Here is a 24,026-nt window from a genome sequence, read left to right on the forward strand (position 1 = left end):
AATTTTTTAAATTTATTTATCCCATATGTTGAATGTTTTAAAAATTAAGTCTGGGGGAAAAAATACGTTTCTTTTCTCTTTGAAGAGAAAGTTGAGGGAAGAATGGGAAGAACATCAGAGAAGAGAGAGAGAAGAGGAGGAGCAGAAACTACAGGAGAAAAGAGAAAAAGAGGTGATTCTTATCATAGGATGATAAATACACTGTGTATAGTGTGCAGATAGGGTATATGATGGATTTGAAGCTATGGGTGTGTGAGGGCTTGTAGTTTTTCTGTTTGTTTTTAAAAAGTCGTATTTTTTTAGTAGAGACATACATATTCTTTGTGTCCATGCAATAGCAGTTAAGACTATCTTAATTTAACGGTTTCTTCAGCTTTACCCAGTGTAATGCAAAAGCAGCCATGGCAGTATGGAAACAAATAGGTGTGGCTATGTTCTAATAAAACTTTATATAGAAGCAGACAGTTGGCCCCTGCTTTACACTTTGTACCACTCTAGCAAATGATGTGACTCTCAGGTTCAATTGTGTGAGTTGACTTGTTTAGGAAAAAACATTTTGTATACTTAACATGTTTATTGCGTTCCTTAAAGGCTTAACAGCTTATGTCCTGCCACCAAAACTATTTGATTTTGAGAAAGCAGGGATCCAATGTTTAAGATTTAGGAGATTTTTGCTGTCGTTGTTCTCGTTAAATCTTGACTTGCTTTCAAACCTATAGCTAACAGACAGTTTGCTAATTTAAAATAATCTGTAAGGTGTATGTACATATCTTTCATGTCTTTCAGGATCCTTCCTAAACATTGATTTGATGTATATTGCTGCTTTCCTTAATAGGGTGATTATTTCCAAAATTCACAACCCATCTTTACTTGAAATGATTCATCAGAATTTTTCTTTTCTGTATTATTTCTAAGTTTAAATAACATAATATTGAGTAGTTCACCATCTCATAATGGGGAAAAATGGATTTGGTTGTGTCTTGGTCATAATGGGGTAGAAGTAATCTCCACAACTTTGTTTTTTGTATTTCAGGCCATTAGTTAATTCCAGTGCAAATTTTAGGGACCTTAATTTGAGCACTACTTTCTAGATGATGTGAGATGTATCAGGGGACAAGAAATTTGGAACTTTTAAATTTTTTTATAGAGAGGACTCAATTACCATTTTAACTATGGAATGTTTTTCATTTGAGGCTTCCAGGATTCAGATAGAAGCTATGGCTTCTTTTAAATGCTCTGATTTTTTAAAGCAAGTCTAGAAGGCATTAAAGAGAAGCATAAAGTACAGTTATTCTTGGGTATCTCTGGTGATTGATTGGTTCTAGGGACCCTGATGGCAGCGGTCCCCAACCATTTTGGCACCAGGGACCAGTTTTGTAGAAGACAGTTTTCCATGGACAGGGTGGGGATGGTTCAGGTGGTAATGTGAGCCATGGGGAGTGGTAGATGAAGCTTCACTCGCTTGCCTGCTGCTCACCTGCTGTGCAGCCCAGGGATTGGGGACCCCTGCCTGAGGGTACTGAAATCTGTGGGTGCTCAAGTGAAATGGCATAGTATTTGCATATAACCTAGGCACATCATTCTATATACTTTAAATCATTTTTAGATTTTTATAATGCCCAATACAGTGTAAAAGGTACAAAAATAGTTGCTAGCGCATCTCAAATTCAGACTTTGCTTTTTGGAACTTTGTGGGCTGTTTTCCCAAATATTTTTGTACTATCGTTGGTTGAAGTCATGGCTGTGGAACCCACACATACAGAGGACTGACTGTAGATTCTAAGTGGATTTAAGAAATATATGTGATTCTGCTATGTGCTAGACAGTTGTCTAGTTAATGGGATAAGACAGTGAAAAAGATATAGTCCCTGCTCTTAGAGTTACTTTGCTAGATGGGGGAGCCATATGATAAGTTGACCGAAAAGATAATTTCCAGTGGTGTTAAGTGCTACAAAGAAATAAAGCAAGGTGATGTGATAGAGTGATGGGCATAGGTGAGTACTTCATTAGATAAATGATCATGGAAGATTTCTCTGAGAAGCTGATGTTTTATGCTGTTACCTGAGTACAAAGATCTCAGGGGCTCTAGGCAGAGGGAAGGTCCCAGAGCGTAGAACTGAAAGGAGGTAAGGGTGTTTGAATCCCAGAGACCAAAGGAGAGAGTGGCAGGGGCAGGGAGGAGATCAGAAGGGTAGGCAGGGTTAGATCATTTAAGGCCTCCTGGATTGGAAGGAGGAGTTTGGACTTAATGTTAAGTGTAATGGAAAGCCATTGTCTTTACCTTTAACAAATCATTCATCACTTTTGTATAAAGAATAGGGGGTAGGGAACAGTGACCAAAGAGGCAAGAGTCAAGATACGCTGCTGTTTCAAATAGGATATGATATGTTGGTAATTTGTATGAGGATAGTGCTTTACAAAGATAAGTACACAGATCTGGGATACGTTAATGCACAGTCAACAAGAATGCTCATGGTAAATTGAGGGGAGAAGTGTGAAAGGGAATGGGAGAATCCAAGTCATACTCTCAGGTGTTTAGTTTGAATAAGAGGGGAAGTAAATGGAAGCACCGTTTACTGAGATGTGACACTTAGAGGGTCAACAAGGAGGAAACAAAAGTTCTGTTTTGAGTTTGGAGAACTCTTACATGCATCTAGATTTACCAAGTCTTTTATGTAATTCTTTAAGCGGCTAGAGAAGAGAAGTCTAACATGATTAAAACTTGTTTAAATGCCAGTTACATAGAAATTTACTAAAATTTTGGAGAACTAACTTTGCCTTATCAAAAAGTTTGGGGGCTTCCCTGGTGGTGCAGCGGTTGAGAATCCGCCTGCCAATGCAGGGGACACGGGTTTGAGCCCTGGTCCGGGAAGATCCCACATGCGGCAGAGCAACTGGGCCCATGAGCCACAACTACTGAGCCTGCACGTCTGGAGCCTGTGCTCCACAACAGAGAGAGGCCGCGACAGTGAGAGGCCCGCGCACCATGATGAAGAGTGGCCCCTGCTAGCCGCAACTAGAGAAAGCCCTCACACGGAAACGAAGACCCAACACAGCCAAAAATAAATAAATAAATTTATTTTTTTAAAAAAAAGTTTGAAATAGCTCATAAATCCTAAATACTACTCCTCATGTCATATTTTTAGCTTCTTTTAAATGTTAATGATGTTGTGGCTAGCATTGTGTTTTATAATACTCACTGATACCTCATCTTAAAAACTTGTATGTGGTATATATGCTTAAACATAGTAACTATTGTTGTTTCTGAAACTTACAGGAATATTCTTAAATATTTTATAATGTGTTTTATTATATTTTCTATTTGAATAAAAATTCTCACCTATATTCTTTTGAAAGCTTTTCAGAAGATCTGTGCTGTAGAAAGCAAATAAGAACATGAAACCTTGCATGTATAGGCTTTTTAAAATTTTAAGTTGAGATTCTTAACCACAAAAATTAGCTATGAGTTACCTGACTTTCAGATTTTTATTAATCCCATGTTTGCATGTGTAGGAATCTGTGCAGAAGATGCTGGAACAGGCTGAAAATGAGGTATTTTTTTAAACTTTCATTAAAATTTTGATACCAATGAACATTTCTTTAAAAAGAATACTTCTGGTAATGTTAATTTTGTGGTAAACTACTTAGATCCTGTCTGAATGTGGGAATTACTCTGTAGGTGTGTGATTTGTACAGCAGCAAGAACAGAAGTGAACTGCTAAACAAAAACAAAAATCACCCTAGTGGACTGGAATTGTTTATAGTCCTTAAAGTGTATGTAAACAACATCACACACTCTTACGCCCAGGTGGATGGTTTAACTTGATTGAGAGTAACTTAGATTGCTCTCAGCGGGTGGTTCCCTAACAAGTCCTTCAACCCTTTTCGGAATGGATGGACAGAAGGGAAGCCTTGGTGACTGCTCCTGGTAGCCATAGTGATGCCTGATGATGGGCAGTGACTGGGAGCCAGGAGAGACATATAGCCCCTGTCTCACGACAGTTGTTTGTAGAGTCTAGATTGTGTGATACAACTTGAATGTGTATATTCTTACATGAATCTGTTTTTATTTTTGACCAAAATATTTCAAATATACTTTAAATCTTTAATTCTCATGGATTTTTAAAACTACCGGTAAAGTTATGGTTATTTTCAACAGTTGGAAAGTGGTGCCACATGGCAAAATCCAGAACCACCCACAGACTTAAGAATAGTGGAGAAAGATCGAGCTAATTGTCCATTCTACAGTAAAACGGGAGCCTGCAGATTTGGAGATAGGTAAATAATTTTGTTTTATCACGTCAGAATTAAGAGAGTTGAAACATTGAGGTTTTTGAGGGTTTTTTTTGGGAGAGGCACAGTCTTCAGTTTAAATTATTGATCATGTATCTGCTGCCTTCTTGCCGCTTTTCCAGTCCTCCAGCTGACAGTACTCTGCTTCCCCCATACCTATTTCTAGGGTAGACTTAACCTAGTTCTCTGATGGTGCTTCCTTTTCTTTCCTCCCACACCTTATAAAGATCTTTTGCTTCTTGTTTTCTACCCTGTGCTTGCATTGGTCCATGTGGACAACATGATTGGGGCAATAATACATTTGTGCTGTTTCCAGGAACCTTAGAACCCTGGCTTTGTTCTTCCAGTGGAAAACACTTGCACAAAATGAGCTTTTTAAAATTGCTTTGCTTAAATGGATATCTGCGCAGGACAGGATCAGAGTGAATAGAGGGAGTATTCACATTAACCACTCTCAGTATACTCAGGCTCAGGAACAGCCCTCTTGGTTCAAAAACTAGGTTTAGTAGCTGTCATTTTGGGAAAATTAATTAAGATCTCTGTGCCATATTTTCCTTATCTATAAAATAGGGATTAAAAATAGTATCACCCTTATAAGGGGACTGTGAGCCTGAAATGAGTGAATACATGGGAAGCACACACAACAGTGCCAGGCACATGGCAAGCCCTAAGTGTTTGCTTGTGTTTTCATTATGATCACTGTTTCTGTTGTTCTCTGAACCATTCTTGTTCTGTATCTCTTTGGGATCAGTGTTTCTGAAACAAGACATTTATGTGGAAAACTAAGTGTTGATCTCTTCATTCATTTAACAAATATTTGAATATCTGTATTCCAGGTACTTGTCATTTTTATAATTTGGCTCATTTATCAATAAACAATTCAAAGTAGGTACTATAATCTGCCCCTATCCACAGGGCATATGTCCCAAGCACCCCAGTGGATGGCTGAGCCACAGTAAGTACCAAACTCACTGTATGCTATGATTTTCCTATAACAATAACCAATAACCAAAACCAATAGCAAAGATTAATTATTAAAATAGGCACAGTGAAAGATTAATAATAATAATAAAATGAAACAATTATAGCAGTATGATATAATAAAAGTTATAGGAATGTGGTGTCTCTCTCAAAATATCTTGTACTACATTCACCCTTATGATGATGTGAGATCATTAAAATGCCCACATGATGAGATGACATGAGATAAATGACTTTGGCTTCTTTTAACCTTCTGATGATAGAAGGAAGGAAGATCATCTGTTTTGGTGATACTGTATCATTAAACCATGATGATATTGATGGTTGGATGCCAGGAGCAGGTGGTGTCATTGGATGGAGATCCTTGGCAGGATATAGAGTATATCACACTGCTCAGAACAGTGCACAATTTAAAACTTACAAGTTGTTTATTTCCAGAATTTTCCATTTAATGTTTTAAGACACTGGTTGACCAAGAGTAAATGAAACGATGGGTAACAGGAGACAAACTGAGTAATTAGAGTAATCTCTGTCAGTAGTAAGTAATTCAGAAAATTTATTATGTATTCCACAGAGGAGAAGATCTAATCATAATTTTTATGTCCTATTAATCCCAAATCTATGAAACTATGTGGTTCTTTTATATTTTACTCATAAAATTATCCTTGCTGTGAGTTTTTCCTTCTTCAAAATACTGACCTTTGCTGTCTTTCTTTTTTTTTCACCCTAAACTTGTCTTCACCTTTTTACATGTCTAAAAACAGTAATTCTGAACCTTGAATCACATTACGATCATATTAAAAACTTTAAAAATATATATTCTTTAGCCTCACCTCAAATTATGTTAATCAAAATGTCAGACATTTTGAAATGTCTCCAGATGTTTTCAGTGTGCCCCAGGATTGAGAGCCATTATTGTAGAATATGTAACTCCCTTTTTGTTATATAGTTGGGATTATACTTGTCCAGGGTATCTGTGAAAGGATTTATAAAGTGCGGTGTACAGTGAAAGCGTCCTCTTGAGGAACCAGGAACTAACCAAGTAGAGGGATTTTATTCCATTTAGTAACCTTTAGAACCCAAATGTAGGTTTAATCTCATCAAAAATAGTAATAATTCATTGATTTAATATACTCCCCCTCATAAATATTTGGTGGATTATGTTTGGAAGACAGCTGAGACTCAGAATATGTTCACATTTGTGTGCATAGTTGAACTTAAAGTTCAAGTTTCATTTCAAGATTTTAGCTGCCTGATCCCTTGTTTATGTTGTACTGCAATATTTCCGTGAATTTTAAGACTTTAAGGTTATACTTGGGAGTTCCCTGGTGATCCAGTGATTAGGACTCGGCACTTTCACTGCGGAGGGCCCAGGTTCAATTCCTGGTTGGGGAACTAAGATCCCACAAGCCACACAGCAAGGCAAAAAAAAAGACTGTCCTTTTATTGGGTTTATGTGAGAAGAAGGGAGATATCCTAAACAGTTTTAGGAAATCAGTTGACTGTACTTAATTTACGGAAAGGGGAAAGGAACGTCACACTCTGAAAACCCACACCTGAGAGTTGTTTCAAGGAAATATCCACAGTGGTCAGATTAGTTTGTTACAGTTCTTAATACTTTCACAGGCATATGAAATTAGCATTAACACTGTCCAAAAAATATATATATATATATATGAGTTAGTCAGGCATTTTCGTCATTCAGGTGACGAGTTGTGAGATAAAAGTCTGTGGATTAGCAGTTAAATCCAGGGCCATCTTCTCAGACAAATTTACTGTTCCACTTCTACAGAAAACTGTAGTGACTTGCCCCAGATCATTTCAAGCATTCTTTTCTGTTAAGGTTTGCGAGATCATTGGAGAAATACATTCATAACCTAAGCATTTCTTTGGTTGCATGTTTTTATAAGTAGTACTAAGTTCAAATCTGGAATCTTTCTGGAATTGGCATTTTTTGGAGTCACGGCTTTGAGAGTTCTTTCCTCCCCCTGCCCACCAAAAGAACATAACTACTAATGATACTCAAGATGCTCATATCTGTCTTGAGTATTTATTTATATCTTACCTTCTTCCAGAAGTGACTGTAAAAGGCTACATACTAAGTTAAATAAAATAGAGGAAATGGGAAGCAAGGCAGAGAGAAGGAAACAAGTTATTTTGAATATGCAGTACATTTGACTGCATTTTAATGCGTTCCAGTTCTTTTCAGGTGATTCTGGGAATCAAACAGGATCAGTACCATGCCTTCAAAAATACCACTTAGTTAACTTTTCAGTAGGAGCTGTCAGGCCATCATTTTTTAATACACTCAAGCTTGTGTGGGTATTTCCAGGTACGGTGGGGATTTTCCCTAAACGGTGACTTGGCTCTGTCCCAAAATTCACAGATGTTCATTTGACACCCTAGAAACTAGATCTGGGTTATAATCCTGTGAACAGAATTTTAAATTCATTAATTAAGGTGCTTGTTTGCTACTATATTTATTTACAGCTATAAAATTCCACTTTACAGTTAACAGTGCCAACCAAGGTAAGTCCTCCCAATTCTGTAGGTAGCTGCTTGGGAATACGGATCACATTACAAATTGAATAATCTAGAAGGTCATTTGGAGAGTAGAAAATTTCACATTAGTTAATGCTGAACATTTCAGACCTATGCATGATTTGTATTGGGCATTCTGTATGCATTATCTCAGTAGGTACATAGATGTATAATCTCTATATACTTTTTTGTCTTACAAAACTGAACCTCTGTACCCATGAAACAACTCCGCATTTCTCTCTTCCCCCAAGTCTCTGGGATCCATGACTGACCAGTTTTTGTTTTGTTTTGTTTTTTGTTTTTTTTAAAATACAGTTTTATTTTCTCTGATTATAAAAATCAGAAATGCTTATTATTAAGAAAAAATCCCCATTTTAGACATGTTAGCTTTCCAGATGTTTGTTTAAGTATATATGTGTAAATATTTTTTGTTTTACAAAAATAGCACCATAAAGTATATGTACTATTTTGTAGCCTATTTTATTCAGTAAAAATAGATCATGAATGTTTTCTTATGGCAGTAAACCCAGGTCTACTCAATTTTCGGTGGTTGTACAACATTCCAATCTATGGATACATCATAGTTTACTTAACTAATTCCCTATTGTTGGACATCCCCCCCCACCCGCCCCATAATGTCTAATAAGTGCTGACCAGTTTTTAACTACAAAATATTAACCATGAACTGTTAATTACTTGGAACCTTGAAATAAAAATTTTTTTTCTCACGTTATCTTAGGACAAGAAAGTAAATAATAATAAAGGTCATATGAAGCATTTTTTAAATTATTCAAGTGCAAGTGAGTTAAGTCAGTGCAGCCCTGACCCAGTTGAAACTGCAAAAAAGAATCCTGTTTTTCATAAAGATTAACATTGTTTCTTAAATAAAAATTAAATTATATATATATAATGCCATATAACAAACAGGCACTAGACTGTAAGGTGGTCAGATCTGGATCATCTCTCACAAGCCATGTGACTTAGACAACTGAGCTTTTTTAGGCCTCAGCTTGCTTCTTTGCAAAGTGGGGGAAATACTACCCATGATTGTCGTAGGGGGTTGCAAGGATCAGAGAAAAAACATAAAATGCCGTGGAAACTGTAAAATATTATATATAGAATAAGATTAACTGTTGTTGCAGGTGTTCACGTAAACACAATTTCCCGGCATCGAGTCCCACCCTTCTTATTAAAAGCATGTTTACGACATTTGGAATGGAGCAGTGCAGAAGGGACGACTATGACCCCGACGCAAGTCTGGAGTACAGCGAAGAGGAGACCTACCAGCAGTTCCTGGACTTCTATGACGACGTGCTCCCCGAGTTCAAGAACGTGGGGAAAGTGGTCCAGTTCAAGGTGGGCACATGCAGTGCGCGTGGAGGACGGGACTAGTTCACCTCCCTCTGAAGTACTGGATGGGATGGGAAAGCGAGGGCACAGGCTCTCCACCTGGGTGGGTCGTGCGCTGTGGTGTAGGGCCTGGCACCATGTTGGAAGGAAATGTTAATTCCTTCTGTCTCCCTCTCCATCCACCTCATTGCAATACAGTAGAGGTGCTACTTGAAATCTTAAACAGGTACTAGCATGACATTTCCTGGGTTCTGAGGTTTTGATGAGAAAAGATCTTTTGTCCATTCAGTACCTTTATGTTCCCCCTCTTTTCCAAACTGTGAATTCTCTGCATAAGGTCCTCTGCAGACAGCTGTCCAAGCATTCATTAAGGGGCTGCGTATGATGGGGAATGCACCTCCTTACTTGTAGTTGGTCTCAGCTACAACTGCATTGTAACACAGCTTGCTGATTGATGTTTTATGTTGATAGTGCCAGCTTGCAACTTCTGCCCAAAGTATGCATTATTTCTTCTGGAACTACCAAAGAACATAAACCTTGACTTTTTTTAGATTGTGTTTATAGATTGGATATTTTCAAACAGAACATAATGTTCCAAAAATCATGGTTTGTGTTACTGAGTAAAGGAATGCAAATTACACATAATTTTTTTTTTTAAAACATCTTTATTGAGGTATAATTGCTTTACAATGGTGTTAGTTTCTGCTTTATAACAAAGTGAATCAGTTATACATATACATATGTTCCCATATCTCTTCCCTCTTGCATCTCCCTCCCTCCCACCCTCCCTATCCCACCCCTCTAGGTGGTCACAAAGCACCGAGCTGATCTCCCTGTGCTATGCGGCTGCTTCCCACTAGCTATCTATTTTACATTTGGTAGTGTGTATATGTCCATGACACTCTCTCACCCTGTCACATCTCACCCCTCCCCCTCCCCATATCCTCAAGTCCATTCTCTAGTAGGTCTGTGTCTTTATTCCCATCTTGCCACTAGGTTCTTCATGACCTTTTTTTTTTTTTTCCTTAGATTCCATATATATGTGTTAGCATACTGTATTTGTTTTTCTCTTTCTGACTTACTTCACTCTGTATGACAGACTCTAACTCCATCCACCTCATTACAAATACCTCCATTTCATTTCTTTTTATGGCTCAGTAATATTCCATTGTATATATGTGCCACATCTTCTTTATCGATTCATCCGATGATGGACACTTAGGTTGCTTCCATGTCCTGGCTATTGTAAATAGAGCTGCAATGAACATTTTGGTACATGACTCTTTTTGAATTATGGTTTTCTCAGGGTATATGCCCAGTAGTGGGATTGCTGGGTCGTATGGTAGTTCTATTTTTAGTTTTTTAAGGAACCTCCATACTGTTCTCCATAGTGGCTGTATCAATTTTCATTCCCACCAACAGTGCCAGAGTGTTCCCTTTTCTCCACACCCTCTCCAGCATTTATTGTTTCTAGATTTTTTGATGATGGCCATTCTGACCGGTGTGAGATGATACCTCATTGTAGTTTTGATTTGCATTTCTCTAATGATTAATGATGTTGAGCATTCTTTCATGTGTCTGTTGACAATCTGTATATCTTCTTTGGAGAAATGTCTATTTAGGTCTTCTGCCCATTTTTGGATTTGGTTGTTTGTTTTTTTGTTATTGAGCTGCATGAGCTGCTTGTAAATCTTGGAGATTAATCCTTTGTCAGTTGCTTCAATTGCAAATATTTTCTCCCATTCTGAGGGTTGTCTTTTGGTCTTGTTTATGGTTTCCTTTGCTGTGCAAAAGCTTTTAAGTTTCATTAGGTCCCATTTGTTTATTTGTGTTTTTATTTCCATTTCTCTAGGAGCTGGGTCAAAAAGGATCTTGCTGTGATTTATGTCATAGAGTGTTCTGCCTATGTTTTCCTCTAAGAGTTTGATAGTGTCTGGCCTTACACTTAGGTCTTTAATCCATTTTGAGTTTATTTTTGTGTATGGTGTCAGGGAGTGTTCTAATTTCATACTTTTACATGTACCTGTCCAATTTTCCCAGCACCACTTATTGAAGAGGCTGTCTTTTCTCCACTGTATATGCTTGCCTCCCTTATCAAAGATAAGGTGACCATATGTGCGTGGGTTTATCTCTGGGCTTTCTATCCTGTTCCATTGATCTATATTTCTGTTTTTGTGCCACTACCAAACTGTCTTGATTACTGTAGCTTTGTAATATAGTCTGAAGTCAGGGAGCCTGATTCCTCCAGCTCCATTTTTCGTTCTCAAGATTGTTTTGGCTATTCATGGTCTTTTGTGTTTCCATACAAATTGTGAAATTTTTGGTTCTAGTTCTGTGAAAAATGCCAGTGGTAGTTTGATAGGGATTGCATTGAATCTGTAGATTGCTTTGGGTAGTAGAGTCATTTTCACAATGTTGATTCTTCCAATCCAAGAACATGGTATATCTCTCCATCTATTTGTATCATCTTTAATTTCTTTCATCAGTGTCCTATAATTTTCTGCATACAGGTCTTTTGTCTCCTTAGGTAGGTTTATTCCTAGATATTTTATTCTTTTTGTTGCAATGGTAAACGGGAGTGTTTTCTTAATTTCACTTTCAGATTTTTCATCATTAGTGTATAGGAATGCAAGAGATTTCTGTGCATTAATTTTGTATCCTGCTACTTTACCAAATTCATTGATTAGCTCTAGTAGTTTTCTGGTAGCATCTTTAGGATTCTCAATGTATAGTATCATGTCATCTGCAAACAGTGACAGCTTTACTTCTTCTTTTCCGATTTGGATTCTTTTTATTTCTTTTTCTTCTCTGATTGCCGTGGCTAGGACTTCCAAAACTATGTTGAATAATAGTGGTGAGAGTGGGCAACCTTGTCTTGTTCCTGATCTTAGTGGAAATGGTTTCAGTTTTTCACCATTGAGGACAATGTTGGCTGTGGGTTTGTCATATATGGCCTTTATTATGTTGAGGAAAGTTTCCTCTATGCCTACTTTCTGCAGGGCTTTTATCATAAATGGGTGTTGAATTTTGTCAAAAGCTTTCTCTGCATCTGTTGAGATGATCATATGGTTTTTCTCCTTCAATTTGTTAATATGATGTATCACGTTGATTGATTTGCGTATATTGAAGAATCCTTGCATTCCTGGAATAAACCCCACTTGATCATGGTGTATGATCCTTTTAATGTGCTGTTGGATTCTGTTTGCTAGTATTTTGTTGAGGATTTTTGCATCTATGTTCATCAGTGATATTGGCCTGTAGTTTTCTTTCTTTGTGACATCTTTGTCTGGTTTTGGTATCAGGGTGATGGTGGCCTCGTAGAATGAGTTGGGGAGTGTTCCTCCCTCTGCAATATTTTGGAAGAGTTTGCGAAGGAGAGGTGTTAGCTCTTCTCTAAATGTTTGATAGAATTCGCCTGTGAAGCCATCTGGTCCTGGGCTTTTGTGTGTTGGAAGATTTTTAATCACAGTTTCAATTTCAGTGCTTGTGATTGGTCTGTTCATATTTTCTATTTCTTCCTGGTTCAGTCTTGGCAGGTTGTGCATTTCTAAGAATCTGTCCATTTCTTCCAGGTTGTCCATTTTATTGGCATAGAGTTGCTTGTAGTAATCTCTCATGATCGTTTGTATTTCTGCAGTGTCAGTGGTTACTTCTTTTTCATTTCTAATTCTATTGATTTGAGTCTTCTCCCTTTTTCTCTTGATGAGTCTGGCTAATGGTTTATCAATTTTGTTTATCTTCTCAAAGAACCAGCTTTTAGTTTCATTGATTTTTGCTATTGTTTCCTTCATTTCTTTTTCATTTATTTCTGATCTGATCTTTATGATTTCTTTCCTTCTGCTAGCTTTGGGGTTTTTTTGTTCTTCTTTCTCTAATTGCTTTAGGTGCAATGTTAGGTTGTTTATTCGAGATGTTTCCTGTTTCTTGAGGTAGGCTTGTATTGTTGTAAACTTCCCTCTTAGCACTGCTTTTGCTGCATCCCATAGATTTTACACATAATTTTTAAAAAATATTTTTAAAGGTCAGGTGTTAAAGTCAGGTCTGATACCTTTTGCTCTCAAGAACCAATAGTGGAATCCTGATAGAGAAGCCTCCTACCTTATTTATGCTTTGATCAGATTGTGAGCTTAATGATTTTGTTATGTTAAAGCAGAGGCTGTCATGTAATTTGAAAAAAGATGGAATTAAAGCTATGGATTTTTTTTTTTCTGATAGTTGGAAATGTAAGTTGAAAATAAAACAACACAGCAACTTCTAGTAAGGGACACTCTTGCCATAGTTCAAGAGTAAATTTAATTTCTAAATTCAGAGCTATAGTTTTGTTTACTGACTCTGAGTTTTTTTTTCATTTCTTTAAAAATTTTCTTTCCTCTTATATTTTGCTACTGTTCTATATATCGTCCTGTCTTCGCACTAATTCTCGGTACAGTTTGCCCTCTATATCTGTACGTTCCACATTTGCAGATTCTGCAACTGCAGATACAACCAGCGGTGGATTGAAGGTATTCCCCAGCCCCCACCCCCAAATCCAAAAAGTTCCCAAAAAGCAGAACTTGAATTTGCCACACACTGACAGCTACTTATATAGCATTTACATTGTATTAGGTATTATAAGTAATCCAGAGATGATTTAAAGTTTATGGGAGAATGTGCATAGGTTATGTGCAAATATTGTACCCTTTTATATAAGAGACTTGAGCATCCATGGATTTTGGTATCCAAGGAGTCCTGGAACCAATCCTGTAAGGAAACCAAGGAATGACTGTACAACTAATAAAAAGTGAAGTGGAAGTGCCTGTCACAGGCCATGGAGTCAGTGTGGTTTGACTAACCCTGTGCTCCAGAACATGTCACTTCACCTCTTCATGACTTTTCCTCATCTCAAAAGTGAATTATCACTGTATTCCTTCTTGAGATCTCTAAATCATACTGCTTTCAAAACTTACAGCTCCTTAATGGAAATCTCACTGTTCATGCATAACCACTATCTAAAATTTTCTTTTGCTTAAAATTCTGAGCTCTATGGTGTATTTTTTCTTTCAGATGTATTAAAATATAATTGACATACGGCACTTTATAAGTTTATGGTGTCCCACGTAATGACCTATACATATCGCAAAATGATTATCACAGCAAGTTTAGTTACATTCATCACCTCATATAATTAATAAAAAAATGTTTTTTCCCTTGTGATGAGGACTCTGAGGATTTACTGTCTTAACTTTCAGATATATTACACAACAGTGTTAACTATAATCACTATACCTCCCACTACTTATTTATCTTATAACTGGAAGTTTGTACCTTTTGACCACCTTCATCCAGTTCCCCCAACTCTGGTAACCATAAATCTGATCTCTTTTTCAGTAAGTTCGTTTTTGCTTTTGTATTTGTTTTTAAGATTCCACATGTAAGTGAGATCACACTGTATTTGTCTTTCTCTGTCTGACTTATTTCACTTAGCATAATGCCCTCAGCATCTACCCATGTTGTCAAAAATAGCAGGATTTTTTCCTTTTTTATGGCTGAATAATATTCCACTGTGTGTGTGTGTGTGTGTGTGTGTGTGTGTGTGTGTGTGTGTGTGTATTTATTTATGTCACTTTTTTTTAACCCACTCGTCCATCAGTGGACACTTAGTTTGTTACCATGTCTTTGCTATTGTAAATACTGCTGTAGTGAACATCAGGATGCCTATTTTTTTTTTGAATAAATGTTCTCAGTATCTTCAGATAAATACCCAGAAGTGGGTTTCCTAGATCATATGGTAGATTTATTTTTAATTTTTTGAAGAACCGCCATACTGTTCTCCATAGTGGCTGCATTAACTTACATTCCCACCAGCAGTGTAGGAGGGTTCCCTTTTCTCTACACCCTCTCCAGCATTTATTGTTTGTAGATTTTTTGAAAATAATAATTGCCATTTTTTTCATTGTTTTCTAACTGTTTTGTAGACCCATTGTTGCTTGTTTCTTATCCTGCTCTCGTCTTTTTTCTTCTTTTGCAATTTGATGTTGGGACTTCCTTGGCGGTCCAGTGGTAAAGAATCCACCTTCCAATGCAGGGGACGTGGGTTCAATCCCTGGTTGGGGAAGTAAGATCCCACATGGTTCAGGACAACTAAGCTCATGTGCCTCAACTAGAGAGCCCGGGTGCCACAAACTACAGAGCCCAGGCGCTCTGGAGCCCACACACTGCACCTAGAGAGAAGCCCAGGTGCCTCAACAAAGATCCTGCATGCCACAACAAAGACCTGACGCAGCCAAAAATGAAAATAAATAAATAAAATTTTTTAATGTATTAAAAAAAAAGAAAAGATGGCACATCCCCACATTGGGCTCATATTCCTGACCCATCAAATGCAAAAATGCCTAGGACTTGAGTATGAGGGAGGGAAGAAGACAAATAAAATATTTAAAAAAAAAAAAGATTTGATGTCATCTGTATCAGTGCACTTTGACTTTTTTATCGTGTTCCTTTGTGTAACTACTACAGGTTTTTTCCTTGTTACCGTGAGCCTTACATTCCTAAATTTTACACTTTTACATTTCCTCCCCTCACACTTTAGCTTATTGATGTTATATTGCAGTTTACCTGTTTTTTATATAGTGTTTGCGGTGGCAAATTATTCTAATTATGGTTATCTTTAATTTTTTTTATGTAGTCAAATGTATCGATGTTTTATTGATTTTGGCTCTTGTTAGAAAGACTCTTCCCTATACAGGAGGAGTGTATATCAATATATGTTTTCCTTAGTCCTTATCCTTGTGTGATTTCCTTTCTCTCTCTCTTTTTTTTTTTTTCGGGCTGTACCACGGATCTTAGTTCCCTGACCAGGAATTGAACCTGTGCCCTCTGCAGTGGAAGCACATAGTCCTAACCACCAGACTATCAGGGAATTCCCCTGGTTATCTTTAATATGATTAAACTTTTAAACTAGAGTTGTAAGTGAATTATACAGCACCGGTTCTGTATTAGAGATGGTAATGACTTTGACTGAAAATTTAGCATTGCCAGTGAAACATTTTTATGATGTAATTCGTGTCCTTTTACTTCCATTTGAAGAACTTTCTTTAGCATTTCTTGTAAGGCAGGTCTAGTAGTGATGAACTCCCTTAGATTTTCTTTGTTCAGGGAAGTGTTTATATTTGCTTCATTTTTGAAGGACAGCTTCGCTAGGTATGGTATTCTTGGTTGACTTTTTTTCTTTTCAGTATTATGAATATATCATTCCATTCTCTCCTGGCCTGAAAGATTTCTGTTGAGAAATCCACCTATTTTCTTATGCAGGGGGGTAAGGAGGATTTCTTCCCCTTGTATGTGACTTGTCACTTTACTCTTGCTTTCAATTTGTTTTTTGTTTTTTTTTGTCATTTACTTTAGACAGTATAATTTACAATGTCTTGGTTTAGCCATTTTGGGCCTTTCATGCCTCATGGATCTGTCATTTCTCTTTCCAGCTTTGAGAAGTTTCCAGTCATTATTGCTTTAAATATACTTTTTGTCCCTTTCTCTTTCTCCTTCCTTCTGGGATTCTCATAATGCAAATATTGTTTCCGTTGGTGGTATCCCATAAGTCCTGTAGACTTTCTTCACTCTTTTTTGTTTTTTCTTTTTGCTCCTCTGATTGTATAATTTCAAATGTCCTGTCTTCTAAATAATTGATTCTTAGGTCAAGTCTGCTATTGAGGTTCTCTTCAGTTTAGTCACTGTATCCTTTATCTCTAGAATTTTTATTTTTCCTAATTTATTTTTGTTTATCTTCTCTTAGTTGAACTTTTTGTTTTCTTTATGCATTGTTTTCCTAATTTCCTTTAAGTTGTTTGCCTGTGTGTTCTTGTAGCTTACTAAACTTCTTTAAGAGGATTGTTTTGAATTTGTTTACCAGTTTATAATTCTCCATTTCTTTCTTTTCACTTATTAGAGCTTTATTAGTTTCCGCTGATGGTGCCATGTTACCCTGATTTTTCATGGTCCTTGATTTCTTAACATTGATACATTTGAGGAAGCAGTCTTTTCACCAGAAGTCTCTTCTCCAAGCCTAACTTAGAGTCCTGGAAATGTGAGTTGATAGTGTCATTTGGCAGGTGGGGCTTCTTGTCAGGGTCTATTTTTGCACCAGGCCACTGCCTAAGCTCTGAGATGGTGGGGGAGGAGGCAGAGCTGGCTGATAACAGTTGGAGAGGATTGCTGGCTTGGTTCCCTGCACAAGGAAGACTATGGTTGCCTGGGTTCTCTGGTTCAGTTTCCTAGATCATGCATCCCCAACCTCCAGGCCGTGGGCCGGTACCCATCTGTGGCCTGTTAGGAACCAGGCCACCCAGCAGGAGGTGAATATGGTGGGCGAGCGAGCGAAGCTTCATCTGCTGCTCCCCATCACTTGCATTTCCACTTGAACCATTCCCCTCTGCCCCCTCGGACCCCACCCCCAGTCTGTGGAAAATTTATCTTCCATGAAACAGGCCCCTGGTGCCAAAAAGGTTGGGGACTGCTGTCCTAGATGGTTAGTTCTCGTTACTATAGTCAGCAGTAGGTAGGGATATGAATTTTCTTTGCCCTCACAGGGCAGGAAAAAGTCCCAAGGTCAGTTAAGCATGTTGTTTGGGGACTCAAATCAGGCAAGACTATGCACTGAATTCTTGGCCAGATAGGATCATTGGCTTTACACTGCAGACAGGGAAAGCTATGGGCTGTGCTCTTTTCAATTGTTACTGTAACATTGGCTGTACTGTGGGCTATACAGTTTCCCATGTGCTCCAGTTAACGTTTCTTGATAGGTGGACTGAAAGCTGTACTCATCCGTTGGTGGAGCTATGAGTTAGTTTACTTGCCCACGCTGGATCAAAGGCCAGCAAGGTTTCTGTTTGGGGATCAAATTTAGCAGAACTATGCACCAAGTTCCCTGGGCTCTCTGTATGAGCTCTTTACAGGCATACTTCATTTTACTTCATTTCACAGATATCTGAGGTTTTTGTACAAATTGAAGGTGTATAGCAACTCTATGTTGAGCAAATCTATTGACACCATTTTTTCAACTGCATTTGCTTGTGTCTCTGTCACATTTTTGTAATTCTTGCAATATTTCAAATTTTTTCACTTTATTATATTTGTTATGGTATCTCTGATCAGTGATCTTTGATGTTACTATTGCAAAAAGATTATGAGTCACTGAAGGCTCAGTTGATGGTTAGCATTTTTTAGCAATAAAGCATTTTAAGGTATGTACATTTTTTTCGTAGACATAAATGCTTTTGCACTCTTGATAAACATTATTATATGCTCTGAGAAACCAAAAACTTTCTGTAACTCATTTTATTGCAGTGTTCAATTTACTGCAGTGGTCTGGAATCAAACCCAAAATATCTCTGAGATATGTCCGTAATGTTAATTGCAAAGCTTGTGCTAATCAGACTGGCAATTATAAATGGAAAGCAGTTAGTAAATTTTTGGTATGAAAGCTTTTTTAAACATTTATTATGGAAATTTTTAGAAGGTCCTTGGGATAACTGGGCTGAATCATCTCTAAGGTTCCTTGTACTGTGTTCTGAGGCCTTTTACTCTTCCTGTAAGGGTAGTATTATAAATCATATATAGTATAATTCAATACTGATACTGTCCCCCTCCCTTTTGGGGAGTGGGGTGCTCTAATAAACATATTCTAATAAATTGGTAAACTTAAAAAATTATTTTGGGAAAAAATATCTAAACTTTACTATGAATGTTTGTAGGTTTTTCTACCATTATATAAATATATATGTATATGCATTTGTGTCTGTATACATTCATACGTATGTATATGTGTATATATATTTGCATCTGGAATTCAAAGATATACCCATTCTCAAGATGGTGTTCACTTATGTGAGCAAGAGGGAAGAATACAGTGAAATGGCTTCAACATTTCAAGAAAGTAACATTCTACTTATTTTTTTACAATCTTAGTCAAAAATGGAAATTAAAGTGGCATGTATATGACTGATTTATATTTCTTGTGGTTTTATGCATATGGAAACATTTTATATTTATTGAAGAATGAATCTGATCAACAGAGATCACATAATTGGGGCCTGCAGTGCTGCTGCATGATGAAGTATGCCTTTAATAAAAGTGAGAGTAAGGTATCTCAGTTTTGAAATCTTTTTTTGATAACTACATGGAGTAATACTAGCCTAGACAAAGTGTATTTGATAACTGAATTTTTTTTTCCTTAAGTTTTTTTGTGATAGAATACTTCATTGCTCCTTAGGTCAGCTGCAACTTGGAACCTCATCTGAGGGGCAATGTGTATGTTCAATATCAATCGTAAGTATTCTGAACATAAATATTAAATATGTCCATGTTTTGTAGCACATCTGTTTTGTTTATGTTGACTTCTGGGATTATTCCACTGATATATATCTTTTATATGCATGATATTTTTAACAATGCAAACATCAAGAGCTGATAAAGAAAATGTATTCTTTGTGTATTTATATGGTTTTGAACAAGTTTCAATAGTTATATTATTATGTATATAGTAATTAAGATACAAAACTTGAAAAAAGAAAAACCAGAATAGAGAATTTAGAAGTATAAATTGAAAGTGTCAGAAATTGAAGCCAATATAAATCATAGGTATATTTTACCCGCTAAGAAAACAGTTAATGTATCATTATTTTGTCTTGATATTTGCCTCGATCATTACATAGCTGATTGGTTAAATTAACCACTGTAGAGCAACAGCAATCCTAGCTGAAAAAGAACAAGCTCTAACAGTGGAAACACTTTGCATTTTTAATAGTCAACTCTTTTGAATTAAGAAACTGGTTTGCATCCATCAAAACCTTTTGGAGGGTTAGTAAAAAGATTCCTAGTGTATGTTGAGTTTTAGGAGCTTGAATGCTCTCATAAGGGCTCCCTCAGTAGTGACTTTGCGGTCCTATAGTAAATTAACAAAAGGGTTGATTAATAAATAATAGGGTTATATCTATATATTAGAACATTACTGTAAAATGCATCTGTTAATTTGTGGTATAAAGGGAAGAAGAATGTCAAGCAGCCCTTTCTCTGTTTAATGGACGATGGTATGCTGGACGACAGCTTCAGTGTGAATTCTGCCCAGTGACCCGATGGAAAATGGCAATTTGTGGTATGTAAAATACCATGATGATTTTTTTCCCTTGATTGTTCCACTGCTATATAAAAGGACATTCTTTGTAGAAAAAAAACAACCTGTTAAAGGGGTTTTTTAAAAAACGGAATCACAAGGAATAGCTCTCATCTTCCCACACATGAGCATTATATAAAGGACATCACATTTTAGATCTGTAATAGACCATGTGGGTCATGTTATGCCATGAGTAACTGAGTTCACAGTGTATTGGTAGCAGACTCAGGTTATCTAATCTTTGATTCTGAGTTCTGTGTACTACTTTAATAAGCCACATTTTACTTACCACAGTTCTAGAGGCGTTTTCTATTCTTTGGCTCCCCTCACTTGAGTGGTTTTTTTCTGTCCATCTTCTATCCTTAATGAATATTCTATCATCTTGTTATGTCATCATGTAATATTTTCTGCCTCACATGAAATACTTGGTTTTGTATGTTAGAGGTTGATTATAGCTGTGTAGAATCTGTTAAGGGTGTTGTCAGACTAATTCATGAACACTGATCACCAAATCAGAAAATGAGTGAGTCCTTTGCTGAGACTATCTAGCAGTTCTGTTGGCCTTGTTATTTTCAAACTTCTTTCTGTTAGATTGGCTTAGCCAAATTGTCAAGTGCCTCAGATGAAAAAAGATGAAGCTATAAATGCCTTTGGGGAATACTTTTCTTCCCTGTTACTTTTGCTTGTTTGCTTTGTACTCACTTGCTTAAAATCTCTTATTTAAAAAAAATGTAACTTATAAATTCTGAATCACAATAGTGGTTTGCCATCCTGCTCTTAGCAGATGCTGCCATTTTAAAAGCATGTTAAAGTGGCCTGGGAGGTAGCTTTTAGAAGTAAAACTAAAAGAACAATTTCAACATAAGCTTTAAGAATCGTAAGATGAAAGGGAGAAAATTGTTTTCTCTGTAAGGGTAGGTTGTTTTTGTCAGTTCCTGGGAATCCCATTTGATTTCAGTGACGTGCTTCTGTTCGTGACTTAGACTTCCCCAGAAGAAGAGGCTATTCTACTTTTTCTTTCTTTTTTTTTTGTAGTAACAGTAGTGTTGAGATACAATTCACTTAACAAAATTTATCCTTTTAAAGTACAGAATTCAGTGTTTTTTATTACATTCAGAACTGTGTGACCATCACATCTAATTTTAGAACATTTTCTTCACCCTCAAAGAACCTGACACCCATTGGCAGCCACTCTGCATTCTCTACTCCCCCATCTCGTGATAATCAGTAATCTACTCTCCCTCTCCATAGATTTGCCTATTCTGGACATTTCATATACATGGAATCATACAATATTGACCTTTTGTGTCTGGCTTCTTTTGCTTAGCATGTTTGCAAGATACATCCATATTATAGCATGTATCAGAACTTCACTCCTTTTTATAATTAAATTATATTGCTTTCTGTGGTATACTACATTTTATTTATTTATTCATTAGTTGATGGACTCCTAGGTTGTTTCCACCTTTTGGTTATTACGTATAATGCTACTAAGATGTACAGATTCTGTGTGAGTATGTTTCATTTCTTTTGTGTACATGCCCTAGTAGCATAGTTGCAAGATCATATGGTAATTCTGTTTAATGTTTTGAAAAACTGCCAAACCATTTTCTAAAGCAGCTGAATTATTTTATAATTCCACCAGCAATGTATGAGTACCAGCTTCTCTATATGCCTGAAATACAGTTAATTTTCTTTTAATTTTACCTATCCTACCAGCTATGACATGGTTATCTCACTGTGGTTTTGATTTGCATTTTCCTAATGGCCAGTTATGTTGAACATCTTTTTATGAAGTTGCTGGTCATTTTTATAATCTTTTGGAGAAATCTCAAATGAAGTCCTTTGCCTGTTTCTTAATTGGGTTCTTTTCTTTTTACTATTGAGTTCTAAGTGTTCTTTAGATAATCTAAATAGAAGTCCCTTATCACAGATGCTCTGCAAATTATCTTATAGTGTATGTTTTTTCACTTTTTTGATGGTGTACTTTGAAGCACAGTTTTTAATTTTGATGAGGTTGAATACATTTATTTTTAAAGAATTTTATAGTTTCATCTCAAAGTTTAAGATCCATTTTTGAGTTACTTTTTGTATATAGTATCAAGGAGGAAGGTATTTATTTCACTTTTAACTGTTTTACATATTTGGGGAATTTACTGCTATTTTAAAATGTTTAAAAGCATCAAAGGTTTGTTAAAAAATAGAGTCCACTTTGAGAAGCATCTTTCATGTTAACAGAACTTGGTAAATTTGAAACAGTAGGGCAATGTTTATCATCATATTTTAAAATACAAAGAAAATACAGGTTCTTGTACCTACAGTGAGTGCTCCCTTTTCACCAGTAATTCTGTCTTGCCAGCACCATGCCGTCAAATCACACTACCATCTAGACTCCAAGGAATGGTTCTACAGTATTAATTTGGGGATCTGCACTGTCAGTCAGTGGGATGGTGAAACCCTAGGAAGAAAATAGTGTGGTCACTATTTGTTTGGTTGTGTTCTGAATCATAATCCAGTGGGGAAATGGGATGTTCCTGTTAATTGAAACTTTACGTTTCAGAATGCTATTTGTTAGAGCATTTGAATATTTTTGAAATCTTGGAACCTAAAGTATGAAATCAATTTATGCTGGCTGTTTTTAAGTAATACCCGGGAGAAAATAGCCCTATCACAAGCGAACATCAGAAATGTACCTTCTGAAAAGGATGAAATGCCAGCAGTAAATGCCGTTTCCTCACTGTGCCACTGCAGGTTTATTTGAAATACAGCAGTGTCCAAGAGGGAAACACTGCAACTTTCTTCACGTGTTCAGAAATCCCAACAATGAATTTTGGGAAGCGAATCGAGACGTGTACCTGTCTCCGGATCGGACTGGCTCCTGCTTCAGTAAGAACTCAGAGAGGAGGGAGCGGCTGGGCCGCCACGACGACTACTACAGTAGGCCGCGGAGGAGGAGGAGCCCCGGGCCGGCCCACTCCTACAACAGGAACGGGGAGGCCGAGAGGAAGAGGAGGAGGAGCCATGGGGCCAAGAAATCTCACAAGCACACGTCCAAAAGCCGGGAGAGGCACAGTTCCCGAAGCAGAGGAAGGAAAAGGGGCCGCAGCCGTGGCCGGGGCAGCCGGAGCCGCAGCCGGAGTTCCTCCAGGTCCAGGAGCTACGGCAGGAGGAGGTCGGGGAGCCAAGACTGAACTCTGCAGAGTCCCAAATCCAAATAAACTTACCATGTGCTTCAGTAATTGTACTCCCTTTATTATGGCAGCTGCGTAGTTGGATAGAGGGCTCTCAGCTCACATGGGTTAGCAAGTCTGGCAAAAGCCTACTTAGATGAAACCTATTCATGAAGACATATAAACATCATGAATGTTACTTATAATCCTAACCCTTAGAGGTTAACACTGGAGCATTGCTTTACCTTTGCTCTTCTTATGGGTATTACAAATATTTTATTATACATAGTTAAGATCATATGGGACTTCTTTTTTCCCATTAAACTTTGTCATATTTTATCTGTTCCTAGATGACTTTTATTCACTTCACATTGTGGATTTGTCAGTTGACTTAACACATCTCTTTTATTTTAAACTTTTTTTTAAATTTAAATTATTAGCACCTTTAATTATTATTTATTTATTTATTTTTTGGCTGTGTTGGGTCTTCGTTTCTGTGCAAGGGCTTTCTCTAGTTGCAGCAAGCGGGGGCCACTCTTCATCGC

General features: G+C 37.0%; 1 protein-coding gene across 2 annotated transcripts in view; it reads left to right on the forward strand.

The window, feature by feature from the left end:
- LOC133082991 (U2 small nuclear ribonucleoprotein auxiliary factor 35 kDa subunit-related protein 2-like) overlaps positions 1-23,733 on the forward strand; it is a 35,424-nt gene extending 11,691 nt beyond the window's left edge. For both annotated transcript variants that reach the window (XM_061179656.1, XM_061179657.1), the window contains 7 exons: positions 86-172; positions 3,514-3,552; positions 4,160-4,278; positions 8,958-9,171; positions 19,412-19,467; positions 20,184-20,293; positions 23,063-23,733. In XM_061179656.1, coding sequence (XP_061035639.1) covers positions 86-172; positions 3,514-3,552; positions 4,160-4,278; positions 8,958-9,171; positions 19,412-19,467; positions 20,184-20,293; positions 23,063-23,502 — 1,065 coding nt within the window. In that variant the 3' untranslated portion in view covers positions 23,503-23,733. The remainder of the gene's footprint in view (positions 1-85; positions 173-3,513; positions 3,553-4,159; positions 4,279-8,957; positions 9,172-19,411; positions 19,468-20,183; positions 20,294-23,062) is intronic.
- The last annotated feature ends 293 nt before the right edge of the window (positions 23,734-24,026 follow it).

Source organism: Eubalaena glacialis, unplaced genomic scaffold (assembly GCF_028564815.1).
Source record: "Eubalaena glacialis isolate mEubGla1 unplaced genomic scaffold, mEubGla1.1.hap2.+ XY H_3, whole genome shotgun sequence".
In the NCBI taxonomy this organism is placed as follows: domain Eukaryota; kingdom Metazoa; phylum Chordata; class Mammalia; order Artiodactyla; family Balaenidae; genus Eubalaena; species Eubalaena glacialis.